Source organism: Megascapheus bottae, chromosome 2, assembly GCF_031878675.1.
Source record: "Megascapheus bottae isolate mThoBot1 chromosome 2, mThoBot2.hap1, whole genome shotgun sequence".
In the NCBI taxonomy this organism is placed as follows: Eukaryota; Metazoa; Chordata; class Mammalia; order Rodentia; family Geomyidae; genus Megascapheus; species Megascapheus bottae.
Window position 1 is genome coordinate 57,546,710 of NC_143510.1, and position 27,765 is coordinate 57,574,474.

Here is a 27,765-nt window from a genome sequence, read left to right on the forward strand (position 1 = left end):
ATATTAGAGCAGGGAAGAAATTTTGTGTTGGAGTTAGAAGCTATGGTGGAAAGGCAAACATAAATGAAGATCACCAGATGCTTATACTCACTCTATTTCTACTCATTTGTTCAATGTCACATCAAGGTCATGCTATCTCCAACCCTTAAATCATGAGATAATTTGGTTGGTTGATATCTGTTCATTTAATTACTATTTATTACTTTCTAATGGCAATAAATTTCTGTAGTGTCACTCATTTTTGCCAGAATCATACAGAGAAAAGAAAAATGTTTCTTAACTAGGATTGTCTCATAAATGTAATACATAAATTTACTATTGATACATATCTGTCTAGATATGTATAAATTCACCATAGTAAATATACATTTACTATAGCATGTAGAGTAAAAAGCAATATTAGCTCAGACTCTTACTATATGCACTCACAACAAAGATCTGTTATGTGGTCTCAAAAGATGTGGACATTTCTCCTTATTAGCAAGCAAGTAATTTTTTTCAGTGGAAACCAGGTGAGGAGCATCTAACTGAATTCTAACAATATCTACCTGGAGATAATATCAGATCTCACAGGTTGAGGGCTCAGTCCCCTATTTTAGACTCAATCATAATTCTGGGCTTTGGGGACTTCTGACAGACGTAACTACAAACTGGAGTTCAACTAATTTTTTAGAGTGGATCCTAGAACTCAGGGAACTACTGTACTTGGTTTTACTGATTTATTACAAATTATATTTTAAAATATTCAGAAAAGCATCCAAATGAAGAGATCCATAGGTCAAGTTATAAAAGGAATCCTAGCACATCCCTCCAGATCCCTGGAGTAGAACTGTATGATCCTCCCCACACACTGATGAGCTTTTGTTTATTTTCCTGCGGGCTACTATGTTTTCCGCTTCTAGTATTCTGGAAAACCTTTGGAATTGTTTTTTATTGCCTAGGCATGATAAAATACTATAAGCATGTACAAATGTATGGTCTAATGCCAACAGTTTGAGTGTGCAAACCAAACCAGGCCCATTGGTTCAAACACTTTTTGCCCCCCTCTGTGCAGTATCCCTTCCTCCTACAGATTGGGCAGACCTCTTCTGAGTTTTAGGACCTACTGTCATACAAGGCAGAAAAAAGAGCTTCATGGCCAGTCCCTAAACAGAAAACTCCAATTTCCATGGCCTGCTGCAAGAAGCAAAAGGAGCAGGTAAAAGGCCATCAGAAGAACTTGTTTCGGAGAAAGGGTAGCAATGTTTGTGAAGTAATGCATCTTCTATCTGGAGAATATAATGCAAGCCTTCTGTTAATTACAATACAAAATAAAAATTTTTAAAAAAGCGTTTGCTTCCTGAGATCTGTTTCTTAAGTCAAATGTGCCCACAAGACATAAAAATCAGGCTGTTTCACTTAGGAACCAGCAAACAAATTTACAAACCACTTAACTGGGGAGGCATACCAAAATACTAAAATGTATACCATAATATAACATCTACAGTTAATTACCTACAAGTTTTTACATACCTAAACCCTTTCTGGAAATATTTTACGAAGCTTGGCCAACCTGTGAATAATTTTGAAAAGATAGTTAATACATTTTTAGAGTATTATTGATGACTTGATAAACATAACAGGATAATTTTGGCCAAGTATCAGAAAGAAACAACACTTTGGAACTTCTTTTGCTGACATTTTTGCTCATAGCTTACAATTTACCACGCTTTCAGTCCAGCATTTTACTGGTTAATGGGAGATGGGGCCTCTCAGCCTTCACTGCCCAGGAAAGCCAGGACTACAGGTGTGAGCCGTGGCTCCTGCTTGGGGTGTTCAAGGCCTGGTTAGATCCTCATCTAGGGCCCTGACCTGTAGGTAGTGCTGTCAGGCGGCGGGTTAGTGTGTAGGGCCTGGGGTGCGGTCTAGATGGAGTTGGGCTGGAACACGGGAGGGGTCTGGGTTGGAGGAAGTGGGCCTGTCCCAGTAGGAATGCAGGGAGCTGATTCGTAGAGGCCGACAGTCCCTGGGTCAGGACTGTGGGGCGGGGCCTGCTCTTGTGGGCGGAGAAATACAATGGGCGGAGCCTGATGGGGTAGGGGGGCGTGGCGGGCAGGGCCTGTGTAATGGGAGGAGCGGGCTGGGCGGGCGCAGGCGCGGAGGCGGGGTCAGTTCCGATGACTGGATCTGCCGCAGCGGAGGCCTGCGCGTGGCGCCCCGTGGGCTTCTCCTACCGCCCGGTGCGGTGATGGCGGCGGCGGCCTGGCCGGAAGCGTGAGTGGGATGCGGCTGACGCAGAAGCGGCTGTGCTCGTTTCTTATCGGCCTGTACTGCCTCTTCTCATTCTACGCCGCCTACCACGTCTTCTTCAGGAGCAGCCGCCGGACCCCGGCCGCGACCCCTCGGGGCTTCCGGAGAGCGGCGATCCGGGCTCGAGAGAGGCGCGGCCGAGGTGGGACTGCGACGGCGGCGGGACGTGGAGGCCGGGAGCTGGGCTCAGATCAGAGTGAAGGGCGAGCTGTGTAGACCGAGGCTCGGGTCGGGGTGGAGGGGCGGGGCGTGTAGACCGGGGCTGGGTGCGGGGTGGAGGGGCGGGGCGTGTAGACCGGGGCTGGGGTCGGGGTGGAGGGGCGGGGCGTGTAGACCGGGGCTGGGGGCGGGGTGGAGGGGCGGGGCGTGTCGACCGGGGCTGGGGGCGGGGTGGAGGGGCGGGGCGTGTCGACCGGGGCTGGGGGCGGGGTGGAGGGGCGGGGCGTGTGGACCTGAGCTGGTGTCGGGGTGGAGGGGCGGGGCGTGTGGACCTAAGCTGGGGTCGGGGTGGAGGGGCGGGGCGGGGCGGGGCGTGTGGACCTGAGCTGGGGTCGGGGTGGAGGGGCGGGGCGCGGGCACCAGCTCTCAGGTCCCCTCGGTTCCCAGCATACGCCTTTCCCCATCCAGCAGGCTGGTGTATCCCTAGACTTGGACATGGGGTTTCCAAACCTGGCTCTTGAAACACACCTTTAAAACAGGCGTTAAAGGCCTGAGCCCAAAAGTAGTGTCAGATGTCAAGGGCGGAGGAGGGGAATTGGGGGTTGCATATCGCTTCTGGATTTAAAACATTTTTTTCCATGTTGAAACTGAGTGCCCTGTGATCCCCTATAATCCTCTGGTGACTTAAGAAGGCCTTAACTCCTTAACTTCAAATTCTGATATCTTGTCCAGTATTTTGAGATTGGACTATATTGGTTCAGAATTTTGGACAGTAGTTTCTGAAATTTGTGGCTGCTACACCCTGGCCAAGATTTCATGTTATTAGTTAAATATGTGCAGTTGATTGTAAGGTAAACATGACTTGATACATATTAGACATTTACTGTGTTTGTGGAGGGTGGTGTGAGCCCAAGGGCATGTGTGCCAGTACACATGGGCTTGAACTCAGGCTCTGGATGCTGTCCCTTAATTTTTTTGTTCAAGGCTGGTGCTCTACCTCTTGAGCCACAACTCTGCATCCTGCTTTTTGGTGGTTAATCGGTGATGAGAATCTCATGATCTTATATGCCCCCACCAGCTTCAAACCCATGGTCTTCAGATCTCAGCTTACTGAATTGCTAGGAGGTTGATTTTGTTTTGCAGACGACACTTATCTTGTCCCTCATTGACCTTGTATTTCTTAGGTCTTTCAAAGTATTCAGTAAAAATGAAGTTTCTGCTTTCTTTCTCTTTTATTATTGTGTTTATCTCTTTTATTATTGTGTTTAGTACGAATTCAGTTGCTTCATTTCTGAAAATGAAGCTGAAATGGTATTAGAATTGTTTAATAATTAGTTTGAGTGATTTTAACTCATCTGCAATTGGAGTCATATCTTACCAGTTAAAACTGACTCTTCTTTTAAAACAGAAAAGTCTACTTTTGCAAGTGAAGAATGGAACCCTTGGGAAGGAGATGAAAAACGTGAACAAGAAAACAGAGCTAAAACTAGTTTCCAAATATTAAGCAAATCCACAAAAGGAAAAACAAATAACAGCATACAAATCTGGGGCAAAGCTGCTATTGGTATGTTCATATAAAGCAAATGTATATAACAAAAATGTAAAGTGTACTCAGTGATAATAAATTCACCTTTTTTTTTAGTGGTACTGAGAATTGAACCCAGGACCTGACCTAGCACATACTACACAAACAGGCTATAACTGAGCTATAACCCCAGGCCTTAAATTAACTTTAATATAGGTTATTCCATTGTTTAATGACGGTTTCAGGATGCTTTTTTTTTACTTTTATCAGTATTTTGTTTCCCCTTTCCATTAGACAGTATCTGCAAATATATACACACCTTCCTCCCTTGATCATCAGAACATAGTCTCAGTGGTAGATACAGAGTAGATTGTATAGGTTCATGAATCTGAGTACATAACAAACACTTAATACACAAGAATAAGATATGGTTCATGTCCTCAGTGTCCCCCTAAAATTTGAGAAATAAAACAAAGTTGAAAGCCAGGCAGCAATGTCTCATGCCTGTAGTCTCAGCTACCCAGATGCTATGATATGAGAATCACTACTCAAAGACAGCCTGAGGGAAATGAGGAAGGGAGTAAAACTATTTCAAAAGAAATGTATTCAATACCTGATTTATGTAACTATAATCCTTCCCTCTGTACATCACCTTTACAATAAAAAAAAATTTAAGCCATCCTGTACAGAAAAGTCTGTGAGATTCTTGTCTCTAATTAACAACCAAAAGGCCAGAAGTGAGGGGTATGGCCCAAGTACTTGAGTGCTAGCCTTGAGCAAAAAAGCTCAGCATCCAGACCCTGATACCAGCCCCAATACCTGCACTAAAAAAAAAAAAGTTAAAGTTCTTTTTCTCCCTGCAATAGTATATGAGAGTTATTCCTTTATTTTTTTATTGATAGGCATTATTTATACAAAATAATATGTTTTATTATGACATTTTCGTGCATGTATGTGATAAACTTTTACTGCAGTCACACACATGTACCATGTGCTTTTGTCCCTCTCCTATTGGTCCTTTTCTGTCTACACTGATTTCCATTCTACTTTCTCGTGCTTTTTTTTTCTTAATCTAGATTCTGTACTTAAGAGAAAATATGTGATATTTATCTTTCTGAATCTGACTTATTTCCTTTAATGTTGTGATCTACAATCCTATCCATTTCCATCTGGTAATAGATTTCATTTTTCATTATGGCTGAATAATTTTCTGTAGTGTATATATATCACATTTTCTTTGCCCATCCACTGATAGGCACCCACCTAGACTGATAATATAATTTGGCTTATTGTGAATAGTACTGCATGTGGGTATGTGTAAAAATACCTATTGTAAGCTGGGTGCAGTGGCTCACACCTGTAATCCTAGCTACTCAGGAGGCTGAGATCTGAAAATCGTGGTTCAAAGCCACTAAAGTCTGTGAGACTCTTATCTCCAATTAACCACCAGAAAGCTGGAAGTGGCACTGTGGCTCAAAGGGTAGGGCGGTAGCCTTGAGCCGAAGAGCTCAGGGACAACGCCAGGCCCAGAGTTCAAGTCCCACAACCTATGAAAAGAAAAGAAATATCTAGCTGGGTGCGGTGGCTCACACCTGTAATCCTCGCTACTCAGGAGGCTAAGATCTGAGGATCAAGGTTCAAAGCCAGTCTGGGCACTAAAGACCATGAGACTCTTACCTCTAATTAACCACTAGTGGCACTGTGGCTCAAGGGATAGGGTGGTAGCTTAAGATCTCGGGGACCACGCCCAGGCCACTCGTCCAAGCTCCATGACCAATAAAAGAAAAGAAAAGAAAAATATCTAGTATATGCTGACTTTGAGTCTTGTGGTGCATACCCAGGAGTAGTATGGCTGGATCACAAAATAGACCTGTTTCTTTTGTTTTCAGAGGAAACCCCCAGACTGATTTCCATGGTGACTAAACTTTGCATTTCCACCTAGTAAAGTAGAAGAGTTTCTTCCCCCCACACAGGCACCCTTGCCAGCATTTGCTGTTTGTTTTCTTATAGCCATTCTGTGCTGAAATGGAATCCCAGCGTAATTTTTGGTTTGTACTTCCCTGATGGCTAAGAATGTCAAGCATTTTTTTCCCCTATGCTTATTGGTCTTTCCTACTTTTGAGAAGATTGCTTGACTCATTTTCCCATTTATTGTGATTTAATTCATTTGCCCATTTATTGATTGCATTTATTATTTTTTTTGTAGGTCATGGGGCTTGCATTAGGCCTGGGCACTGTCCCTGAGCCCTTCAGCTCAAGGCTACCTACCTACCCCTGGGCCTAGGCAGTGTCCCTGAGCTCTTCAGGTCATGGCTACCACCCTACCCTTAAGCCAAGCCCCACTTCCAGTTTTCTAGATGTTAATTGGAGATAAGAGTCTCAGGTCCTTTTGTGCCTGGCTAGTTTTGAACCTTGATCCTCAAATCTCAGCCTCCTGAGTAGCTAGGATTACAGGTGTGAGCCACTGCTCCAGCTGATTGCATAATTCTTTTGATATTTAATTTTAGTACTTTATATAGTTTAAGTCATCCCTTGTCAGATGACTGACATTTTTCTCCTATTTTATAGGCTGTCTCTGTGCTCTGGTGTTTCATTTGTTGTGCAGAACTTATTTTTTGTTGTTATTGTTTATTAATTCTTGCTATTATTTCCTTTGCTGTGCTATGAGAGTTCTGTTCAAAAAAGTCTCTGTCTATGCCTGTGTTTCTCAAATGATTTGCTCTGGAAGTTTCAACATTTCTGGTCTTACATTAATATCTTTCTTTTCTCCACTAAGATGGTTGTATCACTTACATAAAGCTCTTCCAAGAGCCCTTTGTGTGAATGAGTATTCTGATCTTTGAATCCTGGAACTGTAACAAAACATTTTCCAGCCACAATTTTAGCCTTGTCTTCAAAGTATGTCTTCCCGACATGTCTTTTTTTTTCCATCTCTTTTGCAAGCTCAATAATCCAAACGTGTGCCAACACATGAAATTCTGGTTCTTTTTGATTACCAGTGCTTCCTTTGGTTTCTCTTTCCTCTGTACTATGTTGCTTAGTGATCTCATCAGCTAACAAAGTTCCTAGACCCCAAATGTAATCTCAACTTTTGTCCAGTGAAGTCTCCTGTGATTGGTCCACAGGTTCTACCCCAAAGAAGGCCCTAAAAGGGCAAGTCTCGCTTCCTGTGGCAAAGTCTCCTGTATCACCAGAAGCTCTGATAGAAAGAGCAGACCACATTGCACCTGAGGCTGCAGTGGAGGTTAACCCTACCTCACAGAGAGGTACCATACAACCCCACTCTCGGCCAAGACAGCCATGATAGGAATGACTGCAGATCTTTAATCTGAGAATATTGTTCTCACAAAGAAATTGATATGAAGCTGGAACTGACCTGAGGTCACAACTGCCCAACTGGGACAAACAGATTGCACAGAAGTCACCAGGTTGAAGAATACCACATAGCCTGTTCTACACCCACTGAAGAGGCCTTTTTTTTTTTTTTGCCAGTCCTGGGCTTGGGCTCAGGGCTTGAACACTGTCCTTGGACTTTCTCAAGGCTAGCACTCTGCCACTTGAGCCTCAGCACCACTTCTGGCTTTTTTTTGCTATATATGTGGGGTACCGAGGAATCGAACTCGGGTCTTCATGCATGCTAGGCAAGCACTCTACCACTTAGACCAAACTCCCGGCCCAAGCCTTTTGAGATGAACTAGAGTCCATTTGTGTGCCACACCCTCCAAGAAAAACATCTGAAGCAACAGCATTCCTAGCTAGGTGTTACAGAAATGTCACCCACTCTACATGAGCAATACACCATGTGACTTGTGAGCAAAGCCCCAATAGACCCCTTGTCTAAGTGGGGAGTGTCCCATAAATGGATTTTTCTAATATCAGGGTTTACCTGTGACACCTAGGGAATTATCACTGGAATGGTTGCCATGAGAATAAAAATGACATCACACCAACCAGTTACTAAAGAGTAGTGCTTCTGGTGCAGAAGCTAATGGCAGAATATTGGGTTCTGAAAGTAACCTGTAAGGACCAGTGCCCTCAGATGACAGTGGTCCTGCCGTTGCTTCTCTACTTTGAAGGCAAAACCAGCCAGGGGAATGTGAGAAAAGAAATTGCCTTAGCAAATATCCAGTTTCATCTCTTGTTAATTCTGCTTTTACACATAAGTGCAGGATACAATTCAGCTAAGCCTTTTGCTATTATATAACAAGGATGCTCATTTGATAAAGCAACATTCCTTATTTCCTTCTGAGTCCTCACAGCAGGATCTGCAGTCATGCACAGTTTACATGTTTACTAAGAAAAAAACGGGTTTCGTCTTCTCTGTTCCTCACTTCCTTTGAGTTTTCACTGAATTTCTACCTTGAGTCTCTTCAGTGCAAGCTAAGGGAGACTTAAAAAATAAAAGGCTGCTCTTCAGAATCCTACCATCTTCTCTAAAACGTTCCTGTGAGACTGATCCTTCGGAGGACTTTACAGGAAAGTTTGTTCCCTCGCTTGTACAATTTTCTAGACACTATTTGTAGCCATTGGCTTTTGGCCCCACTTAACTCGGGTCTCTGTCTCTTTCATCACATCTCCCTTCTCTTGTGAGAACCCTGGTGGTTGCAGAAGCATGAGGGTAGTCACCAGGATTATCCCCAATTGCCTCTCCATCCACCTTAACTTAATCATGTTACAAAGTCTGTTTTGCCATGAAGCGGAACATAATGATGAGTTCTAAAGATTAGAATGTGGACATGGTGGTGTCTAATTCAGCCTGCCCCATTTGGAAAGCTTTATCTGATTGGCTAGGCTTTAAACTTGTGTCCTTTGGTATCAAGGTAGAACAAAACACATTTTCCAATGTAACTGAGTTGACTTTCTCAGAGGTGTTGTGTGATCTCCACATTGCCTCATGATATGATGCTGCTTTCTTCTGTCTTTAAGATGAAGTCATGGAAAAACATCAAGGGCTACCCTAAGGAGAAAAGACAAAGGGCTGTTTGTCTACACAAAGGTGTGATTCAGCCAGGGTTGCATGTTGAGGAGGAGTAATAACCCTATGAAATTATATGAATACATATATTAGGTCCTCTGGTGGTGGTGGCAGCACAGAATATTGAATTCCCCCAGTTTGTTTAATATAAAAAACATTTGTAATCATACAGTAGTGCATATTTTCTGGTCCTGGGATTTGAAATCTGGGTGTAGGTGTTGTCACTGGGTTTTTTTGCTCAATGCTAGTAGAGCCATAGCTCTACTTCCAGCTTTTTCATAGTTAATTGGAAATAGAGTCTCGCAAACTTTACTGTTCAGGCTGGCTTTGAACTCAGATGTCAACCTCTTGAGTAGTCAGGATTACAGGTGTAAGCCACCATCTCCCAGCCATAGTTTGCTTTTTTGTAACATACTTCACTTCAGAATACAACAGATAGTAAGATTCAGTGATGACAGGTATTTGTCAATCCAGAGTAGTTGAGAACACTGTGTTACTGTATCCCACATTTAGTAACGTTTTACACTGACAGAGTTCTGTTTCTCATAGTTGCCATATAGACAAATGGAAGCTTTTGCTTAATAGCATTGTTTGCCAGTAGTACAAAGGGGATACATTCTGTATTTGTAGTAAAAAATATAAAAGGACAGGATATAAAATTCTCAAGCACACTGGAGTAGAGCAGGCTGTAAATGTGTTTCTCTTTTTGTTTCTTCCTCACCAGGTTTATATCTCTGGGAGCATATTTTTGAAGGCTCACTTGATCCCACTGATGTAACTGCTCAGTGGAGAGAAGGGAAGTCAATTGTAGGAAAAACACACTTCAGGTACTGTGTTGCTGTACAATATTTTAAGTAAATATAAGAATGAAAATATATCATTTGTGGGGTCAAACTAGGCAAAATAACTCTGTCTTACCAGTTTCTTCATCTATAAATACAATATATTGCTAGATATTTCTACTTATTGAAGGCCATATGATATAAAAAATCCAAAATATACTGAATTTTTCTAATTTAGAAATAGAGAAAAATATGCAATTTAACTTTTCTGATTCAGTTCTCCAATGTCTTATTCCATCTTATTCCGTATTTTTTAAATTTAGAATCTCAGGAGCAGACAATTGATTATTTTTCACCACTCTTAACTTTGCATCATGTAAACATAATCATATTCAAAAGTAGTGATTAAATACCAAGTAAATTAAAAAAACTACTCTAAATTTTCAAGTTAATTTTTATTAAAATTGAAGTTTTCATTTTACTATATATTTACAAGGAAAAAGAATGGTTATGATAATGACTGGGAAAAATTGAGAGAAGGAAAGTAATATAATCATTCATCATTTCATTTTGCCCTTATTTCTAAAATGATGGTTCTGAATTTGACATTGAGTTGTTTCTAAATCCAGCTTTTTGTCTCCGTACATTATTATATAACTCCAGAGCTGGTATTATTACCTGCTCTTCTGGAGACTGAGTGCTGACATTGACTTCAGGGCAGTCGAGGGCCCACACTGAGTGGAGTGCTTTGATTCGTGTAGCACCCTGCCCCTTCCCAACTAAGCCAGGCCTCATTCTCCTGTACCACCACATTCCTGTGTCTCATGGACTGCATCCCTGCCTCCCCTTCCATTTGAACTCAGCATATCCATCACAGACCTTGCAGCCAAAGTTCCATTTCCCGAGTGCAAAATAGAAGAAGGTTCTCTGCAGAACTGTTGTGGGATTCAGTGAAAACCCACGTAAAATGTATGACTGTAAGAAAGCCGCTTAACACATTAGTCTTATTTATCTCCAGCTCTAGTAAGCAGTAAAAGCAGGATTTGGGTATGTTTGTGCTAAAGATTAAAAGGCAAATGTGGCTAATTTTAAGGTGAATTAGATGGTATTTTTATATCTAATACATCTGAGCAATACATACTACGAAAATGTGAGTTATAGAATAACTATTACTTTTGGGAAACTTTTAAAAATAAAATTTACAAAATGGCAATACTACTGATTCTCCTTTTCTCACTAACAAATTCCAGAACTAAAAAATAATAATTTTCTGTCATATTTGTTTCCAGGACTAAATTTTTCTCCTAAGAAAATTCACTATTTTCATTAAAAAGGAACTTTTCTTGGTACTATTCCCCCACCCACCCTTTCCTCTTCCTCCACAGAGAAATCACTATCAAATTTGATGTATATCATCCCAATCAGATACACACACACACACACACACACACACACCCCTACAGAGGTCAGAGGGTGGATATATAAGCTTAAATATTTTTCTAAGTATTTTTAAATTTTACATATTCTAGGAGTTTTTAGAAGCTTGCTTTTTTCCTTCATGTTATACTTTAGATTTAACTTTCATAGAAGATTTAAACTGGAGCTTGGAGTTTGGCCTACTGGTAGAGTGCTTGCCTAGCATGCACGAAGACCTCCGTACCACATACATAGAAAAAAGCTGGAAGTGGTGCTGTGGCTCAATGGTAGAGCCCTAACCTTGAGAAAAGTCCAAGGACAATGCTTAGGCCCTGAGTTCAAGCTCCACAACAAGCAAATAAATAAATAAATAAAGATTTAAACTCATTAAAGAAGTAAATGAAAATGTCCCACATTTCTGATCATCATAGGCAAGGTGATATGTCTACAACAAAAGCTTCCCATTAATGTACAGCCACATCATGCAACCTTGTTTTAAAAGAAAATAAGTTTTCATTTTAGAATTTTCATTTCTGGTTAGAATACTAATTAAACCTCTTGGTGAACTGTATATTAAATTGTTTAAAATTTCTGATAACAAATGCTTACTCTTTCACTTGTTGGTCTCTTGTTTGTGGTTGATTGTTTTCAACAGCTTCATAACCGGTCCATCTGTAATCCCTGGATACTTCTCAGTTGATGTGAATAACGTGGTCCTTGTTTTAAATGGAAGGACAAAAGCAAAGACTTTTTATGCCACCCAGTGGTTACTCTATGCACAGAACTTAGTGCAAACTCAGCAACTCCGACATCTTGCTGTGGTTCTGCTTGGAAGTGAACAGTGTGATAATAGCTGGATAATGCAATTCCTCAAAAGGAACGGAGGCATGGTGGAACTGCTTTTTGTAACATATGATAGCCCGTGGGTTAATGACGTGGATGTGTTTCAGTGGCCTTTAGGAGTAGCCACGTAAGTACAAAATATGATTACCCATGTCCAGATTCTGACACCTAGATTTCTGAATCAGGAAGACTGTGTTTCCAGTTGTAATCAGTTAGGTTCTTCTGGACTCGTGCAGGTCAGGAACAGTCTTTTCTAAGGGAAAAACTAGTTTGGTCCCATGCTTCAGCGAGGATAATGATGATGTCATTTTTTCATATATTTTTATTATAATTAATAGAAGGGTTACATTATATTTACCAGACAGAAGATACATTACTTCACATACATTGATAACCTTCTCATGTCTTGGTCCCCATTTCCCTCCCCCTCCCCCTGCCCCTCATCTTTTTTTCCTCCCTTCCCTATCTGACTTCAAATAACCAGATACGCATATATGTCATTTTAAGAGTATTTTGCCCTTTCCTGAAGAGAATAGATGAGTTAATATTTTTGGCTTTTACATGAATGTAGAATTTTTTTAAGATTCTTGACATTGCCTCCAAAGAGACATTCACAGAGAATGAGCAATGATAGAATCTATATAATTTTGAAGAAAGCATTGTACCCTTTGCTCTGAGATTGACTAATTTTATAATCTCAAAGGAAAATGTTTATGGCTAAATTTTCTTAATATGTAGCTTTCTTTCAGCTATGAAGGCATTGTTTTTATCTTTCTGTAAAGATAAGGTTTTGAAAGAAGAGTCACCTCAAATTAAGTTGCACTGGCAAACATGCTTGCTGAGGATAGGGACTTCTATATCATCTGTCCACTGTTCTGTCCACAGAGCCTACAATATGTCTGTCTGCATATAGTAGGCAAGCAAAGGTCATTTGTTGAGTACACGAATTATATCTCTGGTAAGGGTTTTGGCTTATACATTCATTATTCATTATTCAATCCGTGGTTACCACTAGATCTGGCTTTAACCTCACAGAGTTGGTGGGTAGTTACACATGTGTCACCAGAAAAACATACTAATTGAAACACACTCCTTTTACTATATCCTGATTCAGTGGGTTTGGGATACGTCCAGTCAAAATAATGTTCTGAAGTACAGCTAGGCTAGAGACACATTTTCTCTTGAGAAAAGCCATATTTGTAAAATGTCTTGAAATTTTGGAACACTACTTTTTCAGAGTCACACTACATATTCCTCCCATGGTAGAGAACACAATGATTTGGGTATCACGGGGCTAGGCCGGTGTATTTGCCTTCAGGGGCAATCCCTCTACCCGCAGAAGCATTTGAATATGTCTGGAAACATTTTTAGTGGTCACAAATAGAAGGAAGAGGTTGTCACACCTAGCATCTAATGGATAGAGCCTTGAAATAGTGCTAAACACCTCACAATGGCCAGGACAGGCTCTACAAGATCAAACATGTCAACAGTTATATACATTTGTAGAGCATCATATGATGTCTCGATGCTGCTTTATAGTGTAAAAGGATTAAATCAGGCTGAAAAAAAGTCTTTGAGCCCAGGCTTAGTTCAAGCCCCATGACCCCCCCCCAAAAAAAATCTTTTGAGCTCACATGCTTGTGGGATATATGGTAAAAACATTAAAAACTACTCTTTCAGCAGGACACTGTTGTCTCACACTTGTAATCCTAGTTATTCAGGAGGCTGAGTTCCAAGAATCGATGTTCAAAGCCAGCCCAGACAGGAAAGTATTGAGACCATTTAAGTATCAGAATTCTGGAAGGGGAGCTGTGATTCAAATGGTAGAATTCTGGACTTGAGCAAAAAAGCTGCACAGTACCCAAGTCCTGAGTTCAAGTCCCAAGACCAGCACCAAAACAAAAACAAAAACATTTTTTCAGCAATGTTGAAATATATAATATATTATCATTTGTTGTAGACAGCATTGTGCAGTCTGTCACTAGAAGTATTCTTTGTACCCTTTGCTCAATCTGTCTTGCCAAGAATATGCTGTAATCTCCCATTACCTGGCTAAAATGGCAGTTGTTGTAATTATTGTGAGGATAGAATCCATTTATACATTGAATGTTTTGAATCACATGCTTACTAGCTGTAAGTGAGGAATAAGAGGTAAAGGATGTCAAAAATATCCAGGCGCCAGTGGCGCCTGTAATCCTACCTACTCAGGAGGCTGAGATCTGAGGATAGTGGTTTGAAACCATCCCAGGCAGGAAAGTTCGTGAAACTCCTATCTCCAGTCAACTACTAGAAAACTGGAAGTGGTGCTGTGGCTCAAATGGCAGAGTGCTAGCTCTAGCCTTGAGTACAAAGAGGCTCAAGGACAGTGACAAGGCCCTGAGTTTAAGCCCCACAACCGGCCAAAAAGAAAAGAAAAGAAAAAGAATGTCAAAAACAAATGTAGGTATTCTCTGCAACATTTTTCAAACAGATGTCAATGTAAATTTTTTGGACTTTTAGGAAGCAAGCATGGAAAATTGTTAATTTGAGGTTTGGAAATCATATTCCAACAAGGCTCTGTTCCTAAAGATACCTAGAAAACTGGCCCATTATAGAGGTTTTGCCTGTGCTCTTTCATCTACTTAGCTCCAATTCCCTTGTTTTATAGGTACAGGAATTTTCCTGTGGTGGAAGCAAGTTGGTCAATGCTACAAGATGAGAGGCCCTACTTGTGTAACTTCTTGGGAACTGTTTATGAAAACTCATCCAGACAGGCACTAATGGACATTCTGAAACAAGGTGGTTATGAAAAGCTTTGTTGGGTTTCAGCAAGAGAGCAGTAAGTTCTGTGTTTTACTTAGTTCATCATTGTTTTCCAATGGGACAGTAGCTATTTGTGCAAGTACCCAAGGTTCCGAAAGAGATATTATTAACTTCATTTACTCTGTTCTTGCAACCTTGGTAGACCCACTGGGTTGAGTATATATATTTAAAATAGAGAAACTTGCCAGGTGGTCAAATGCAGTGCTGTGGCATGTACCTGTAATACTAGGTAGTCAGAAAGATTTCAGTAAGACCACATCTGAGCCAATGAAAACTGGGGTACAGTGATGTGTACCTGTCATTCCAGCTCCTCCAAAAGCATAAACTGGATCACTGTACAAACTGCCCAAGCATAAGTGTGAGAACCTATTTGAAGAAGGACAAAAGCAAAAAAAGGACTGGGAACATGACATAAATGGTAGAGTGCCTGCCTGGCAAGCACAAGGCCCAGAAATCAAGCCCCAGTATCATTAAAATAGAGAGACTGTCCTATGGCTAGAGTTCATGGTGAATAATGTAAGCATCACTCGTTTGCAAAAATCATGTTAAAGTTTCCTCAGTAACATGTGTGAGCCTGACTTGGCACAGAAAAGACTGGAGATGGCAGGATCTAGAATCTTTCACCATATATATAGCAGACCAGTTCTTGTATGAAGACTCAACCCACCACTCCTCATATACTCAGAACCCTAAAAGCACCCTGAGGACAGGGGTATTTGTTCTTTGAAACCTCAGATCTAGCCTAGGACCAGGCCCACAGTATATCTAGGGAAGATGGTGAATGAACGGACAGAATCAATGGTGTTCATTTTCTTCTATCCTTTACGTAGTAATTTAGAAACAGGTGTTTATGGAGCAAAGGAAGTAACCTTAGCCTCCATTTTCTTTTTAAATAGATGGAGTTTAAAGCAGTGGTTAAGGAAGTAATACCTCAGAAATGCTCTTTTGTATCTATAAATTTATTTTTAATTATAGCAGACACTCTTATAACACCCAGCTGTATTGTTAATATAATCATATTATATCCATTTATATAAGCAATCCTACTATGTGCCAGAAACTCTTTTACCCCCTAGTAAATTTAGCAGTGAAATAAATCCATCCCCTCCTGGCATTTTAATGCTTGTTGGAGGAGTTGAGTAAAATATATTGTGTCAAAAGATGATAAATGCCATGCTATTAAAAAAAAAAGCAGATTTTATTTGGTGGCTCATGTGTATAAGCCCATGGACTCAGGATACAGAGGTGGGAAGGATTATGGTTCAAAGTCAACCAGGGGAAAAGAAAAGTTCACAAGACCCCATCTCAACCAGTAGCTGAATGTGGACATATGGATCATCCTAGCTATTTATATTATACGTAAGAAGACTGTGATCCAAGTTGGTCTGGGCAAAAATGTGACACCCTATCCCCAAAGTAGAAAACCAAGAGGGCTGGAGATGTAGTTCAAATGAGAATACTGTCAGTATCTCTTAATACTTTTCATCTTTATAATGTGTCTACTATTACAAGACAGACTATTTCCTTCCACAAAAGAAAGAATTAGTAACATAGAAGCATGGGTTCTTCACTTGATTTTGTAGATGGGAGCCTCAAGAAACAAATGAAAGCCTGAAGAGTTACCAAGATGCCTTGCTCCAAAGCGACCTGACCCTCTGCCCGGCAGGAGTGAACACAGAATGCTACCGGATCTATGAGGCCTGCTCCTATGGCTCCGTCCCTGTGGTGGAGGATGTGATGACCCCTGGCCAGTGTGGGAACACGTCCACCCACCGTAACGCCCCCTTGAGGCTGCTCAAGTCCATGGGTGCTCCCTTTATCTTCCTGAAAAACTGGAATGAACTTCCTGCCATTTTAGAGAAAGAGAAGACTATACATTTACAAGAAAAGATTCAAAGAAGAAAATTGTTACTTCAGTGGTATCAAAACTTCAAAACAGAGCTAAAAATGAAATTTACTAATATTTTAGGCAGTTCCTTTTTAATGAATAAAGGCTAGGTATTGTTAATTTCCATTCTCAGCTAAAATGTGATTTTTCACAATCATTTCTAATACCCTGTGTGGTGTTTATACTTACACCCATTTATAAGATGTGCTTATACGTGTTCTTTAAAATACTCTGGTAAACTCTGGATTATATCTGTAATATTGACCAAGTTTTCTGCAGAATGGGCCACTCCCGTTTACAGGTTAAAAATGAAGGTAAGAAGATTACTCTAGGGGTTGGGAGTTTGGCTTGGTAGTAGAGTGCTTTCCTAGCAGGCACTAAGACCTGGGTTCCATTCCTTGGTACCACATACATAGAAAAAAGCTGGGTAAATAGTGCTGTGGCTCAAGTGGTAGAGCTCTAGCCTTGAGAAAGCCCAAGGACAGTGCTCAAGCCCTGAGTTCAAGCCTCTGGCAAAAAAAAGGGGGGGCGGGGCCGGGAGTTTGGCCTAGTGGTGGAGTGCTTGCCTAGCATGCACAAAGACCCAGGTTCAATTCCTTGGTACCACATACTTAGAAAAAGCCAGAAGTGGTGCTGAGGCTCAAGTGGTAGAGTTCTAGCCTTGAGAAAAATCCAAGGACAGTGCTCAGGCCCTGAGCTTAAACCCACGACTGGCAAAAAAAAAAAAAAAGATTACTCTGCCAAGTAATTCAATATTTACCAGTTTTTCTTACTCATTTAGACCCATTCTGTAGAATGGTTGATTTCCAAGGGTTTGACACTGGTCAAAGGATATAGAACCTCGGGAGTTTACATTTAATTGAGTTTTAGCACCCTCTTATAGAATATGAGGACTGCAATAATCATGTATCATATCTTAGAAACATGCCATAAGAATGGGTGTCACATGTCATAACTGTAAGATAATATGTATGTTAATTATGAGTGTATCCAATCCACAGAACATATGTACCTCAAAAATACATACCATTTCATCTGCCGATGAAGAATAAACCCACTCTAGGGAAGTACAATATTGTCAAAAGACTAAGTTTCGGAATTATACAAAACCTAGGGCATTTTAAATGTTTTTCTTTTCTCCTGACTTATAGCACTAAATCTGGCTACTTTAATACTACCCATTGTTTATATAATTTGAGGAGAGTCCTAGGCATTGCTGGGAATTTGTGAACAAATCCTGCAGTCAGACTTTTCCATTACTTGGTGTTAGATTGGATCTGACAGGAGCAAGTGATTAGATGCAGGATTTCCTCAAATTTCATACAAAACATGGACTGGAGTAGCTAGCTGCTCATCTCTGGGAAGGGACTGTTCGGGGGCATTCTAGATTTTTCAGATGTCTCATTTGTTTTCAGTCTTTTTGCATAGGCTCCTCTTCTATGTTGAGATGATTGATTGCTTTCAAGCTTTTAAAAACTTCATGAAAAGCAGGACATCTGAGTTTGGCTCATTAACTCCGAAGCAGGTTTCTAGCTGAGACTAAGAAGTTGTCTTCATGTTGTCCAGTCACTTCCAGTTCCTTTCTTGCCTTTGTACACACTCCAGCTGGGATGCATCTCCTGTGGTATGAGAGGAAACATGCCTCAGCCTTACAGTTCATGACTCAAACTTTGGATATTCTATTCTTTGTGCATTTTTTCACATGAATTAAGTTTTTTTCCCTTAAAGATTGCATAAAGGAATCATTCCCCTTGATTACTGAGCCCTTACATACCCCTAAAATTTACACCAGACAGTGAGTCACTCCTATCAGCTAGTGGCCCCAGATGTAAGCAATCTACCCACATGTGCAGATAAGGTCCATAGAAGATATCTCAAGGCAACTGAACATTTGAGGGTGATGCTTTCTTTTACTGAAGAAGCAATTGAATTTCATTTTGTTAATCATGGTGGTGGGGGGGGGTTGCATGGGGTTGTTTTTAAAGATAGGGCAAGTTGCCCCTTGGGAAGAAAGTAGACTGAGTGAGAGACCTATTTTCCTTTTCCCTGTCTAAATCTGGGTGCCCTATAAATTTGCATGTATTTTCCACTTAATTGTATATGCACAAAGACCTAGGCCCAACTTCATACATAAGAAAAAAATGTAGTCATTGTCCTATGTTTTGTTCTTTGGTAATCCTGCCTTTGTGTGAAATTCATTTCAGCAGTTACAAAAGCTCACAAAGGGCAGTGGAGGGGGGAGTGAGGAGAGAGAGGAGTGGAAGGACAGGAAGGAAATAGAGCCTGGAATATAAAGAAGGGTGTAATTTGTGCTGAGCTTGTCCCTCTTTTCCTGAAAAGATCATGCCTTATGGATAGACCTGGAAAAAACAAAACATGCAAAGTGAAGAAAGTCAGGCATATATATATATATATGTATATATATGTACATATATATATATATATAAATCAAATCGACAGTAAAGTATAATGTGCACAGAGATGGATTCCTGTAGTATAACATTGAATCATTAATTGATAATTTAATAAAATACCAGAATCGAAGCCGGTTTTGTCAGGGGAAGGTGGTAAGGACTTGGGAAAATATAATCATAATGCTCAATGTACATATGTGAAAATAGAACCAGATAGCTTGCAGTAAGGGTTGGGGTTTGGAGAGAGGAGGGAGAATGAGGGGGAGAGTGACATCACTCAAGATACATTGTGCTCATCTGATATGTTAAAACCCCTTTGAACAACTAAAGATAAACAAAACCAGAAATCAGAAGATTGAGAGGTACAAAATAGAATTTGATGAAAAGACATCAAAGATAATGTATCAGTTGCAGGAATATTTTTTTGGTTTGTTTTTTTGTCTATCATAGGGCTTGAATTCTGGGCTTTGGCACTGTCCCCAAGCTGTTCACCTCAAGGATACTATCCTGCCTCTGGGCCTGGGTGTTATCCCTGAGCTCCTTGACTCCAGGCTACCTCCCTACCCCTTGAGCCACAGCCCCATTTCCTGTTTTTTAGAGATTAATCAGAGATTAAAGAATCTCACTGTTCTTTAATGCCCTGGCTGGCTTTGAACCTTGATCCTCAGATCTCAGCCTCCTGAGTAGCTAGGATTACAGGCGTGAGCCACCGCACCTGACTTGCAGCAACATTTTAAAATAATTTATTGAAGCTATTTTCATGTCTCAAAGACATTAAAAGCTGGGTGCGGTGGCTCACGCTTGTAATCCTAGCTGCTCAGGAAGCTGAGATCTGAGGATCAAGGTTCAAAGCCAGCCTGGGCACAAAAGGACCTGAGACTCTTATCTCCAATTAACCTCTAGAAAATGGCAAGTGGAACTTGGCTCAAGGGTAGGGCAGTAGCCTGGAGCTGAAGAGCTCAGGGACAGTGCCCAGGCTGAGTTCAAGCCCCATGACTCACCAAAAAGATGTTTAAAAAAATCAACAAAAATTACCAGGGAAACAAATGTATAACCTATATATTTGTGGCAGTATCTATTATGGCAGGCCAATATAGGGTGCAATATCTAGATAAATATACACATACAAAAGATACTGACTTTGAATTTTTATGTAGAATTATTTTTATAGTTGTAAAACAGAGATAAACAGACCTCTATTGTATATTTTAATGCAGTAAAAAGTGGATATGCTTTTCATAATGCAAATTCAAATCGTTCCACAAGAGGGTGCAGTGACACCACAGATAAACTCCATGGTTCTCCGGCCTTGACCTCTCATCCCAGGAGCCAAAGGTGCAGTTAAGTAGTCAATTGTCACAGCACCATTAGAAAACTGCTCATGTGATTGTTTTTATCAAGTCTTTTTCCTTTAGAGAATTAAATACATGTGAGACTCTTATCTCCAATTAACCTCTAGAAAAGTGGTGCTGTGGCTCCAAGGGTAGGGCGGTAGTCAGGGACAGTGCCTGGGCCCAGAGTTCGAGTCCCATGACCCACAAAAAAAAATGTTTTTAAGGTAAGAGAACAACACCCAGGCTCCGAGTTCAAACCCCCAATATTGACACAAAAGTTTACTTAAATTTAATAAACCCTATGTAATCATGCAGGCTGATGGATGGGATATCTAATTACATTTTCCCTACGAGGCTGACCCACCCCTCATGCTGTACTGACTTCTCCAGACAGCTGAAGGAAGCAGAAAGACAAGTGGCCAATCCGTATAAGACCAGATTTGCCCTTGCTAGGAATCAGGAAGACCCACGTGAAATGTAAAGGGAGCTGCCATTTCAGACTCATCATTCTGGCAAAAGCTTAAATGTCAAGCTGAGTTGGGAGGAAAATGGGTACCTTTGTGCACTACCAGAGGAGTTTCGATGAGTAGAAGCTCCTTAGCAATTCAGCACTTACTAGGAAAGACAACCACGTCTCCACCTTCGTGGTGTCCCAGCTGCACAAGCCTGAAAGCCTGGTTTCAGGTTAGGTCATATCATCCCAGCAGGATCTCAGCTCACCCTTCCATGAGAAACTCTTACCCGTGATCAGAGGAAAATGCAAAAACACTCAAGACAGCATGTATAATAGGGAAAGAAAGGAGGAAGAGAGAGAGAAGGAGGAGGAGGAGGAGGAGAAAAAGGAAGAGGAAGAAGAGGAGGAGGAGGAGGAAGAAGAAAGAATAAAAGAAAAGTGCTGGATTCCCAAGGGCACTGATTTTAAAAATGATAAAATGTCACTTAATGTCTTAAAACAACATGAATTTGTTGTCTTACCTATTTTTAGGGAGCAGATGTCAAACATAGGACTCACTTGACTGAACTCAAGTTGTCACCAGGGCAGGTTCTTTGGTAAGCCTCTATGGGAAAATCCATGTCTTTGCCTTTTCTCCCTTCTAGAAAAGAAATTTCCTTTTCTTATCTTGGGGCCCTTCATCTTTAAAGCCAGCAATTCCATCCACAGCTTTATTCCCCTTTGCATATCAGGTAACAGGGCCTCAATGGAGGGACTAGAACGATTGTTTTTCTTCAGCCCTTTTAAACTTAGTTGGCAAATCTGCAAACGAAGCTGCTTAGAGATTAGCAGGGAAGCTGGGTCCTGGCGGCTGACATCTGTAATCCTAGCTACTTAGGAGACCAAGATAGGAAGATCGAGGTATGGAGTCAGCTTGGGCAGGAAAGTCTGTGAAACTCTTATATCCAACTAAGTACCAAAAAGCTAGAAGTAAAGCTGTGGCTCGAGTGGTAGAGTGCCATTCTTGAGCAAAAGAGCCAAGAGATAGTATGAAGCCTCAAGTTCAAGCCCTAGTATCAGCATGTGCACACACCCACACAATGCTAGCCATAAGGGAAAGGGCTGGAGCCCATGGAAAGTCTCCGCTCAATTTTTCTTTTAAACTTAATAGTTCTCAGTGGAGCGACAAAGGGTAAACAAATGGAACACTGGTACAACTCACTAGACACAGAGGAATGGAAACAAAACTGGACAAGAGAGAGGGAAGGAGTGGCATTGTCCAAAAAGATATGTTTGTGTGATGTATGTAACTGTAACCCCTCTGTTCATAACCTTTATAATAACTATTTAAATTGTTTTTAAATCTTAATTCTGGAAAAATATGCTAATCTTTGAAGAGAAGGTAATAGTTTTAATTGGTCTGAGAGGTGCTGCTTTAAAGAAAACCCTAGTTGATAAAAATTCAAACACACACACACACACACACACACACACATCAGAGTAGGTTGTGTAACAACCTGGCCAGCTTAACTGCCAACTTGTTTTTGTTTTGTAAAACTGCTTAACCTGCTCGACTGCCTGTGAGTGGTTAGGACCACGACATTTCATCCTTGTGGTTATTGACTATGGGCGTTGTGAGGTGACGTCAGATGTCATATGGCGAGGACCACCTGCATGTGCTGCTCAGCCCCTTGGAAGGTTGGAGCTGCGCTCTATCAGCCTGAAGGTGGAGAGTAGCCACTGAGCTGCTATTAAAATGACTCCGAGGTAGTTCTCTGAGTGCTGGTAACTCTGTTGTAGGGGGCTGTGATATTACAGCCTGACAAATTGTGATAAATATTCTTCAGTTTATCAAAGATGATACCATAGGATTCTTTTTTTAATTTTTTATTAAAGAATTTATTAACATTGATTTTTACATCATATTTAACAAACAACTATTTAAGAAGGGACTCTCTATATACAATCACTGGTACTTAGATTTTAGAACATAATTAAAATTAGGCTGAGGGTTTATAATCTATGTAATAAAACATTGTGTCTATAGAGTCATAGATTTTTATGTCTATGTAATTGTGTTTATATTTCAGTGTCTTGTCTATAGCATTGGGTACACAAATATTGAGTCCTTGTTCTCGTACTGTTTGGATCTAATAGCCACATATTAAGGATACCATGTGCCTTTTGTTCCTTTGGTCTTGATTGGTCTCACTCAACATGATTCCCTCTAGATTCATCCCCTTCCCTGCAAATGCCATTATTTTATCTTGTCTGTTGGCTATGTAGAATTCCATTGTATATATATACTACATTTTCTGTATCCATTCATCTGCAGTAGGGCATCTGGATTGTTTCCATCGCCTGGCTATTGTGAATAATCCAGAGATGAACATAACTGCACAGGTGTCCTTATCATATCTTGGATTATGATGTTCAGGATAGATGCCCAGAAGTGGTATGGCAGGATCATAGGGAAGGTCAATTGTCAGTTCTTTAAGAAATCTCCATACTGCTTTCCAGAGTGGCTGAACTAGCATACAATCCCACCAGCAGTGCAGTAGGGTTCCTTTTTCTCCACAGCCCTGCCAGCATCTGTCATTGAGTTCAAAATCTTGGCCATTCTTGTTGGGGTAAGGTGTTATCTTAGGGTTGTTTTTATTTGCATTTCCTTTATGACCATAGATGATGAGCATTTTCTCATATGCTTTTCTGCTAGGATTCTTTTTAAAAAGCAAATATTTGTTTGTTTGTGTCAGTACTGGGAGTTGAACTCAGGGTCCCACACTTAGCTTTATTCACTCAAGATTTGCACTCTCTCAACCTGAGCCACACCTGGCTTTTTGCTGGTTAATTGGAGGTAGGAGTCTCACAGAATTTTCTGCTCTGGTCAGCAGCTAGGATTACAGGCATGAACCACTAGCACCTGGCTATGATATATTTGAATAGATCTCCTTTCCAGACTTAGCTTTCTTCCCTTGTCCTCTTGTCAGGAACTCATCTTGGCAGAAAATCAGAACTAATCCTTAGTTTGAAAAAAAATGAGATCTAAGAGAACAAGATTGGTGCCAGTGGAGAAAAGGTAACAAAATGAGGTAGCCTCAAAATGTCCACCACCAAAGTATAATAGCAAGAAAGGAAGGAGCCTGACATTTATTTCCTAACGTAGAAGCTGTAGGAATGCATGCATTCTTTAGCATCATGAATCACTTTCTTACAGTGTTCTCTATATACTACTTCATCATTGGTTCTGACAATTGGATTGCATCTGACATTTCTTACCTACCTTTCCCTGTTTTCCTCTGAGTAATAGCACCCTCGTTTGACAGTGAGTGATGGCATTTAATGGTTTCATCATAATGAGATCATTAATATTCATACGCTGCATATATAGTGCCACAGTCTCACAGGAAGTCCTCTTAGGATTTCAAAACCTGCGAAGAGCTGTAATGAGAAGGCTGTTATGGGTGGGTGTTTGGATCTTATGAATATGGTAAGAGAGAAAGCAAGTTCTGTTCAGATAGTGGTTTGTGAAAAATGGAAACAGGTGAGTTTTGAACAGATGGCTAAAAATATTATAAAGCAGCTTCTACTGAAATTAAAAAGTCTGAAACCCTGATTTATTCTAGCTATTAATACTTCTCTTAATTTAAATATTTTACAATAGATATTTTATTGTGATTCTCCCCCCTGCTCTTTTCTCCCTATGAAGTTCCACTTCTTTATCCCATCCTTTCTCTCCTTCTGCCTCTCATTAGCCTTCCCCTCTTATATGGGATCAGATAGAGCTTCATCTAAACTCATCTGTGTGTGTGTGTGTGTGTGTGTGTGTGTGTGTGTGTGTGTGTGTGTGTATGAGTGTGTAAGTACTAGGGCAGTAGGAGCTTGAACTCAGGGCCTTAATGGTCTTTCTTGGCTTTTTTGCTCAAGTCTGGCACTCTATGTCTTGAGCCACAGCTCCATTTTTCACCTTTTGTTGGTTCATTGGAGATAAGTCTCACAAATGTTCCTGCCGGGGCTGGCTTCAAACCTTGATTATCAGATCTCAGCCTCTGGAGTAGCAAGGCTTACAGATGTGAGTCACATCTGCCCAGATAAATTCACCTTTATGGGTGCTTTCTATCCTCTCTCTTTCAGGACAAGTGTATTGGAATTATATTGGCAAACTCTTTGGACAGCTCTTTGAACAGCCTGTTTTTACTAAGCAGCTGCCAAAAGTGAAATGGACATTTCTGTGGTCCATTTCAACAAGCTGCTATGAAATTATGGTCCAAGTGTCTTTACAGTGATTCATATGTTTAGATTGATAACTTGGTAGAACATAGTAGGTTAATCCAATCTGTGATCGAGTGAGATTCCCCTAGACTTGGGCAAGTTCAGCGGGGTTTTTGCTTGGTCATTTGGGAGTCAGTTTTTATTGTTGTATTTTGCTTATAATAATCAGGAACTGTGGGTCTCACAGCATTCATTGAAAAACTCACTTGACATTTGTAGGTGAAAATAAATTTCAACAATACATGATTCAGCCTACTCAGTATTGATTCTAATTCCATAGACTAGAGAAATTATTCTGAAGAAATCTTGAAATGGCACACAGGAAATAAATGCAGAAATACAATAAGCTAATAATAAAGCATGAAAGAAACCCATTAAATCAAATGACTTCAGTTTGCAGTAGAGGGGACAAATAAAATAACTCAAGGCCTGGGCGCTCTCCCTTAGCTTTTCATCCAAGGCTGATGCTTTACCATTTGAGTCACACTTCCACTTCCATCTTTTGGGTGGTTAATAACAGAGTCTCATGGACTTTTCTGCAAAGGCTAGCTTTGAACTACAGTCCCCAGGTCTCAGCCTCCTGAGTAGCTTGGATTGTAGGCATGAGCCATCAGCTTTTAAGGATTTTGTTCTTAATATTCATTGGTCTTCAATAAAATTTCTCAAGGATAAGATCACTTAGAAACGTCTCACCCACTCCAAATTTGAAGCCTATGATTTCCTTCCTCCCCAAAATGTGGATATTCTAACAGAGCTCTTTTTGGTTTGTTTTTGTTTTTATTTTATGTGGGCACTGGGGTTTGAACTCCAGCTTTGAGTTTTTTCCCTCACTTTTTCCCTCACAGCTGGTTATTAGCTTTGTAGAAATTCTGAAGGGATGAGAAGTGCATTTTAACAAAGTCCTCAGCTGATTTGCAGGTCTGTTGAGGTTGAGAAGGGTCACTTTAAATGTGAAGTAGGTCCCTTGTGGCTGAATTTTTTTATGTCTATATAGTTATGTTTATATTTCCATTACCATGTCCATAGCATTGGGTATGCAGATATTGAGTCCTCGCTCTTGTACTCTTTGGATCTAATAGCCACATATTAAGGATACCATGCGCCTTTTGTTCCTTGACTTGTCTCACTCAACATGATTCGCTCTAGATTCATCCACTTCCTTGTGGCTGAATATTAAAAAGACTCCCAAAGTGATTCGAAGGTAGCTGATCCGAGGTGGCTGATTAATGCTAAGTCACACTTCAGAAAATACTGTCCCCAGATATGATACCAATATGTCATCACTGAACACACTATTGGAAGCATATAATTCAAGACATATATTTACAACGTGTCTATAGAGTAGTTTGCTCTGATGAATCTGGCAGAATCTGTGAGCAGAATCTAAGATATTGACAAGGCTTCCCTTCATTTTTAAAAATCCCTCTGGCCAGAGGAGAAAATATTTTCCAGCAGAGAAGCAGAATGGTCCACTCAGGAAATTCTTGGAAGCCACTATTATAACTAAACAGAACATTCATGTGAGTATGACATTGACTCTTTAACATGTCCATATTTTATTAACATGTCCTGAAACTTGAACTCAAGGCCTGTGCATTGACCCTAAGTTTTTGTGCTCAGGGCTACCATTCTACCTCTTGAGACACAGCTCTACTTTCAGCATTTTAGTTGCTAATTGGATATTCTTGTGGATATCCCGGTCAGGCTGGCTTTGAGCCCCAATCCTTAGATCTCGCATCCTAAGCAACTAAGATTCCAGGTGTGAGCCACTGGCACCGGGATGTCTACTGTATGTTTAATTGTTATAAATTGTTCCTCTTTTACTTACCCTGTGGGCCAGAGTGTTGCTGCTATTTGATGTATGGCTGTGAGGCCCACAGGACACTGTCCGCTTACTCCCAGGGAATACGATCCGATAGTAAGGTTCTGGTTATAGAAGGCTGGGTAGTCTTGAAAAGGACAGGAATCCACCATCTTACAAACTTCTCATAGAGGGCCATCATCTTTGTTTTGTAAGTATGAAAGTACCTGTTATATGGTGGCACCCAGAGCACAGAATAATTGTGAAAACCAAAGTCCCTGTATCCAGTTTCCAGAATTTAAGTCTTTTTTCATTTATGAGTTTTAACTCACAAGCATTCATTATATCATATGTAAGTAAGGTAGGCTCTTTAACAGGGGGAAGATAAGAAGAATCTGAAAAAAATCTTAGATGTGAAAAGAATAAGTGATTCATTATTACATTGAATAGTTGGATAGGAAAAGAGATCAGGTTTTCTGATTTGAAAACTCTTACCAAGGTGTGTGCTGTGATCCTAGCTCCTGGGGAAGCTGATAATATGAGGCTGGCTCTCAGTTTGAAGCCAGCCAGAGCCAGAAACTCTGTGAGACTCTTATCTTTCCTTAACCACCACAAAAGCTGGAACTGGAGGTGTGGCTCAAGGTGCAGCCTCAAGCCAAAAAGTTAAAAGTCCTGAGTTCAAACCCCAGTAGGGGCACAAAAAAAGAAGGCCTTGGGGCCGGGAGTTTGGCCTAGTGGTAGAGTGCTTGCCTAGCATGCATGAAGACCCAGGTTCGATTCCTCGGTACCACATACATAGCAAAAGCCGGAAGTGGTGCTGAGGCTCAAGTGG

At 40.7% G+C, this 27,765-nt stretch overlaps 1 protein-coding gene across 1 annotated transcript; it reads left to right on the forward strand.

Moving 5' to 3' along the window:
- The first annotated feature begins 2,165 nt into the window (after positions 1 to 2,165).
- Rxylt1 (ribitol xylosyltransferase 1) lies at positions 2,166 to 16,805 on the forward strand. The gene is made up of 6 exons (XM_090327922.1): positions 2,166 to 2,431; positions 3,857 to 4,012; positions 9,673 to 9,775; positions 11,802 to 12,116; positions 14,637 to 14,807; positions 16,375 to 16,805. The coding sequence occupies exons 1-6, from the start codon at positions 2,263 to 2,265 to the stop codon at positions 16,787 to 16,789; spliced, it is 1,329 nt and encodes a 442-aa protein (XP_090184048.1). The 5' UTR covers positions 2,166 to 2,262; the 3' UTR covers positions 16,790 to 16,805.
- The last annotated feature ends 10,960 nt before the right edge of the window (positions 16,806 to 27,765 follow it).